The sequence below is a fragment of the Belonocnema kinseyi genome, chromosome 7 (assembly GCF_010883055.1).
Source record: "Belonocnema kinseyi isolate 2016_QV_RU_SX_M_011 chromosome 7, B_treatae_v1, whole genome shotgun sequence".
NCBI classification, from domain to species: domain Eukaryota; kingdom Metazoa; phylum Arthropoda; class Insecta; order Hymenoptera; family Cynipidae; genus Belonocnema; species Belonocnema kinseyi.
This window is the reverse complement of record NC_046663.1, coordinates 45755884-45762869: the sequence shown is the minus strand read 5'-3', so window position 1 is coordinate 45762869 and position 6986 is coordinate 45755884. Positions and strand designations below refer to the sequence as shown.

The 6986-nt window shown below is 22.5% G+C and overlaps 1 protein-coding gene across 1 annotated transcript in view; it reads right to left on the bottom strand.

Moving 5' to 3' along the window:
• Positions 1-2685: 2685 nt before the first annotated feature.
• The window catches only part of LOC117176250 (beta-1,3-galactosyltransferase 6), a 7331-nt gene continuing 3030 nt past the window's right edge, over positions 2686-6986 (bottom strand). Inside the window, exon 2 of the mRNA XM_033366405.1 lies at positions 2686-3257. Coding sequence (XP_033222296.1) covers positions 2972-3257 — 286 coding nt within the window. The 3' untranslated portion in view covers positions 2686-2971. The remainder of the gene's footprint in view (positions 3258-6986) is intronic.

The window sequence follows — 6986 nt, the reverse complement described above, 5'->3', positions numbered from 1 at the left end:
TGAGTGAAGTTATTATATTAATTATTGCCCTTTTGCTGATTAATTAAATTACAAAATATTTATGTACAATTATTTTTTAGTCAGAAGCTAGCGAAATTATCTTAAGCTTCATAAGATGAAAATTTGTTAAGTAATTGAAATACATAATGAACTTAAAATCAATTGATTTGAGATCACAAACATTTCGTAGCTTTTTTTCTTGGAACTGCAATAAAATTAACTAACGATTACATGTCTAATTATATAACTGGTCAACAAGATGGAAAAAATTATATTTACAAATTAATGGTACGATGCAGAAAAAGCTCGTGTTGCAAATAAATTTGCTAACAAATAACAATTTTTGGGAAATTCACACTCCAGATTTAAATAATTTTCATTATTTCAGGGTGGCCGCTGTATCGGAAAAACAGAATTTTTTGTGATTGGAAAATGAATGAAATTGTTTTTTAGATCAACAAATTAAAAGGGTTTCAAATTGAATATTTTTGATAAAAAAAAGTTTTTAGTTGATCAAATGTAAATAATAATTAATGATTTTAAAATTAAATAAAATTTTAAAATTTAACTGTACTTTTAAATATTAAAAATTGAGCGATATCTGATTTTACAAGATGATTCTGAATCCGTTCAAAATTCAAGAACTTAAATTATTTAAACGATTAAAATTTAACTGTTTCAAATTGTAATACTTAAGAAACAAATTTAAACGTCATATTGAAAATTTATGAATCACCTGTAATTAAAAAATAACCTGAAATTGTTATTGAATTTTTTATTTTATTGTAATATTGTTTCAGTTAAAAATATTCCTTTTTTAACCCATTCAATTTCAAATGGTTCGATTAGGAAAAATAACAATTATTAAATTAGTAACAATTTCTAACTGAATTTTTGTAAACCCCTGGATCGTAAAAATTTGAGTTGCCTTAATTTACACCTTGAACTTTACAATTTAAATTATTCTATTTTTGAAATTTTTATTTTGTAAGTGAAACTGTTTAGTTTTGATGTATAAATAACAATAGAACACTTATTAATTTAGAAACAATTCGAGTATGTTGAAGAGATATTTCGAAGTATTGAAAAGTGTCCAAATTAATTTAAAATTGGAAATGTTTTCAACTCCAAACAAAATATAGATTTTTGAAGATTGTGATAAAAAAATTAGAAGCTTTTTTAAAAAAAATGTACATGATTTTTAATTTGAAAAAATTAATTTTAGGAGAATATTTCCAAAATTGTCAAAAAATAATCAAATTTTTGAAGAAATTTAGAAATTGAAGTGTCGAAATAATTTTGAAGCTTTTCAAGAATTTCAAAAGATTTAAAGATAATTTTTCTTTTGACATCCATGGGTAAATTTAAAATGATTTTTCATTTTTAAAAATTAGTTTTAGCTGAATATTTTTAAAGAATTCAATACAAAAACGAATTTTGATGAATAAATAACAATTTAGCAAAAATTAAATTAGAAAAAATTCGAGTAATTTCAAGGGATATTTAGAAGTTTTGAAAAGATTAAATAATAACTGAAAACTTGAAAAGATCCCAAAACATTGAAAACAAAACATAGATTTTTACCGATTTCGATCAATAATTAAAAAGATTTTTCAGACTTGTGAAGGGTTTCATAAGAATAACAAAATTATCCTTAGATACCTTGGAAAACAGTAAATTATTTTTTAATTTCAAAAATTAATTTTAAGAGAATAATTAAAAGGATTTCCAAAATTTTCAAAAAAGAATGTGGAAGATTTTAAGACCATTTTTGGAATTTTGTACGATTTGTTTTTTAACTTCTGAGGAAATAATCAAATCATTTCAAAAGATATTTTCGAATTTTTGAAAAAATTTCAAAAATAATTTAAATTTTGAACTTTTGAGATAAAACTTTGAAGCTTTTCATGGATTTTAAAAGATTTAAAGATAATAACAAAATTCTTAACATTCCTGGGTATATTTGAAATGATTTTTTTATTTAAAAAAATTAATTTTATCTGAATAATTAAAAATATTTAAATACAAAAACAAATTTTGATGAACAAAAAAGAATGGAACTTGAAACCATTTCAAATAATTTATAATACAATGTGAATATTTTCAGATTTCAATAAAAAACGTAAATCATTTTAAAAGATATTTAGAAAAATTCTATTTCTGGGAAATTTGAAACTACCTAAAATTAAATTAATTTATTGATTCATTCTTCAATTTTCATTATTGAAAATGATAACGTGGATTTATATTTTTTTAACAAAAACTTTGAACTTTACAATATATAAAAATATTAAATGCAGTTAAATTTTGCAATTTAACTGCATTTAATTTAAAATTCCTCAACTGAAAAATGTTACTATTTTTTATTTTATATTATTCAGCGTTTGAATACATTTTTTAATTACAAATTTTGAAACTTCAATTTGCCGAATGTTATTTGTAAATTAAATACAATCTTTTAATCAATTTAGTCGCAATTTTTTTCTTTCTAAAATATCAATCGTATGTTCTCAATTTTTGCAGATTTTGATAAAAAATTATAAGCTTTTTAAGAATTGTAAATTTTTTTGATTTGCAAATTTTTGAAAAAAATTTCAAAAATAATTTAAAGTGTGAAAAGTTTTCAACAAATTAAAAATAAAATGTTGATTTTTAAATAAAATTTTGAAGCTACTTAGAGTTTAAAAGATATTGAGACAATGACAAATTTTCTTGATAATAGCGGAAAAAAATTTTAATGATTTTTTGTTTAAAAAATTTGTTTCTTTGATTTTAACGGCCACCCTGCTATTTTCAGTGCTATTTGTAAATTAAATAGAACTTGTTTTTATTTAGTTTGTAGGAATTTAGTGTCGAGATTTCAGCATCATATATGTATTGACTTAGCCCCAAATGACATTTGTTGCTAAGACATCAGTCGTATTTTCTCAAAATGTGCAGATTATAGAAATACTATTTTGAAAACGATAATTTATGGGATACCAGATTGACGATTGCAACACTGACTAGGTGGGACAGTCCAGTTGTATTGGTAGCTCATTCGACTTTGTACTTCTTGTGCACACAAAGTGCCACTTGATTGGTAAGATTCGTGGAGATTTCTCATATTGTCGATTGATTGTTTATGGGTAATTAGATATCGATTTGAACATCCTCTGGATCGGTATTCTGTATCGAATCGGACGTCATGCTTTCTTTCAATATTTGCGACTGGTGATAGCCATAGGCCGACAGAAACGTCTTCCGAATTGTGCAGTCTAAAACAAGTTTATTAAAGTCTTTTTTTCATTTTTTTTTAAATTATCGGATAATAAACTAATTTCAAATCACTATTCCCAATTTACTTCATCACTCTATTTAAAAAAAAGTGTTGTAACGACATATCTCGCAATCATTATTCTTAACCCTCGTAGCCTAGACTGGGTGTATTATACCCGGACAATATTTATAGTAATATGTTGAATTCATCTGATTAATTTTATAATATTCATTTTTGTGAGACTTTCAGCTATAGTTTAACAAATAAAAAATCCCGATTCGTTAATCTAAATCAAAGGTATTGAAGTCTAGACTGAGAGGGTTAAAAAACTTGAATCTGAAATATGAAAATTTTAAAATTAAATCTAAAAATAATCCTTTCAAATAAGGAAAATCATAGAAAATGCTTGCAAAGTTGAAGAAAAAATTTCAAGGTGTCTAATAAATTATTGGAAATATTATGCATGTTTTATGTTACTGCTTTTAGCTGGAAATTAGTATATTTTTTAAAAATAATTTTAATATAAAATCATAAAGTTTAGAAGACAACTTGAAATATCTAACAAAATTGGCTTCTATTCGTTTTTTTTTATTGGAAATTAGCTTTTTCAAACAAAGCGTCGCCAAGGCCGAAATGGGTTTGATTAATAAAAAAATTATTGGATCATGAAAAATATTTATAATTTTTCAACAACTTGCTGGTATGATTCACTTGAAATTGGTATTTTTTGTTTGAAATATACAAATATCCAATATAATTTGCAAGCTTGAACAATTTCGAATATTATATACACGTTTGTCGTCGGAAATTAAACGTTGGCGAATTTCGTCGATTTTTTTTTAATCATATAAAATAAAATTTACTATAAAAAAATTATAACTTAAATAATTTTGGATTATGTTAGTGTTTTTCGCCGGAAATTATTGTTATTTTTAATAAAAAATGATTCCAAAGAATATTAAAAATTTTTTAAAACTTTAGGTTATATGGGCGTGTTTCGCCAGAAATTGGTATTTTTAATAAAAAATTATATCCCAGGATTTTATTTTAAAATAATAAAACGTACGAGCTTCAACTATTTTGGATTTTGTTAGTGTCTTTAATCAGAAATTGAAGAATACAAGGGGAATTTCAAATCATTTTTTGTTTTGAAAATTGAATTTTAAGAGAAAATTGAAAAATATTTCAAATGATTTCCTAAATTTTGTAAAAAGAATGCAAAAGATTTTAACGCAACATTTTACAATTTTGCAAGATTATAAAATTTTATTTAAAACTCTAATCATTTAAAAAATCTATTTAGAAACTATGCAACAATTTCAAATATTTTAAATTTCGAAATATTTTAAAACATTCTTTAACAAAATACAGATTTTGAAAGATTTATAAATAAAATTTTGAACATTTTTAAGCATTTTTAAAGCTTTCAAGATAATAATAAAAAAGTTTTTAAAGTTCCTGGGAAAACTTAAAATGTTCTTATATTTTAAAGAATTTATTTTAAGAGAATATTTAAAAAGATTGTAAACTATTTCAGAAGATTTGCAAAATTGTCCAAATTGAATTTGAAAAATTTTTAAGTATTTGTTTTAATTTTTCAGAATTAAAAAGATAATTTTGGAAAAGAATGTATTATTTTAAAAGATATATAGGAGATTTAAATTTCTGAAAAGATCTAAAAATACTTTAAATTTTGAACAACATAAAAAGTTTAATTTTTTTTTATAATTTTGAAACGTTTCAAGAGAGCAAAAAACTTCTCTTAATATTCCTGAGAAAATTTAAAAAGAAGTGTCGAAAAACTTTTAATTTTGAAAGAGGAATATTTCGAGTCAATTCATAATATATTTAGAAATCTTAAAACTTTAAATAATTTCCGAAAATGTATGAAATATTATTTAATTTCCTCTACGTTTCTAAAAGCCCTAAATATATTTTAAACTGATTCGAATTTTTCTAAACATTTTGTAAAATAGTATAAAAGTTAAAAAATAAACAGTGATTCGAAATAATTTTTTATCATCAACATTTTTTTCAATCCTCAAAACTTTTTCCCTTGAAATTATAATTTGATTTACATTTTTTGGGTGAATTTAACTCTTTTTAATTTTAAATGCAAATCTTTTGTAATTCAGAAGTCAATTCATCATTTTAATTTAAAATTAATATTTTTAGTTGAAAATTAATCGGCTGTTTTGGAGGATTCAACTATTCTGCTGAAAATTCGTTTATCGAATGAATTGAACTGTTTTCATTCAAAATTAAAATCTTTTTTGATTGAAATGACAAACTACTCTGCAAACTATTACCTTTTTATTTGATGTTTAATATTTTTTGGTTGAAAACTAAACTATTTTATTAAAAGTTAAACGACTTTGATAAAAATTCCTTTTTCTTTTTGTTCAAAAACTTATAATTTTAGTTGCAAATTCATTTATTCGGTTGGAAATTCGGGACGACTGAAAATTCCCGACACTGTAAAATTCCTGAATTATAAAATTCAGGAATAATAAAATTGGCGAAAATAAAATTGCTGAAAAGTAAAAAATATTGAATTAGAAAATTCCCGGATATTAAAATTCGCAAATAATAAAATTTTCAGAAAATAAAAATACCGAATTGGAATATTCCCGAATTAAGAAATTCACTAATAATAAAATTGGCGAATTATAAAATTTCCGAATTTGAAAATTCACGACAGTTTATGATATTACCGAATTAGAAAATTCACGAAGGATAAAATACCCGTTAGAAAATTGCCAAATTATCAAATATCCGAATTGGAAAATTCCCGAATTTTAAAATTCAAGAAATTAAACAATTACAATTTTTTATAAATATATTTGATTGGTTGCAGTGTATAAATAAAGAAACTCAATAGCTGCAAGCTAAATTTTCATTTTTTGAACTTCAAATTTGGATTTTTTGACAACTTCTAAATTTGCCCCTCAAACAAAAAAAATCACTTAATTTTCATCGTACCTTATAACGTTTTTCAAACAAAATATATGTAAATTTAAAATTCTATTTTTGCGAACGCTTCTTGTATTTTTTCAAATTCCATGCACATTCAAAAAATGCGTCACACAGAAATGTTTTATTTCAAACTATTGTTATTTTAAATGCAAACAATTTTCGAAATTTAAAAAATTAAAAATTAGAAATAATGAAACAAAAAATATTATTGTATTTTTAATCAATAAAATATATTTATAAAAAAATTATAATTGTTTAATTTCTTAAATTTTACAATAAGGGAATTTTGTAATTCGGCAATTTTCTGTCGTGAATTTTCAATTTCGGGAATTTTATAATTCGGCAATTTTATTATTCGAAAATTCTATTACAGGGAAATTGCTCAAATCGGTATTTTTATTTTTCTGCAATTTTATTATTTGTGAATGTTCTTATTCGCGAATTTTCTTAAAAAATTAGCTCTTTGGTTTAAAACTTATTTTTGGTCGAAAATTCAACTATTTAGTTGAAAATTACCTTTTCCCATGAAAATTCATATTTTCGAATTAAAATAATAACTATTGCATTTTTTAAATTCATAATCTAATTTACTAATTTTTTTTAACATTCATTATTATAGTTGAACATTCATCTATTTGGTTTAAAATTCCTTTTTTGGTCGAAAATTCAACTATTTAGTTGAAAATGACCTTTTTCCATGAAAATTTATATTTTCGAATTAAAATATTAACTATTGTATTTTTTTAAAATT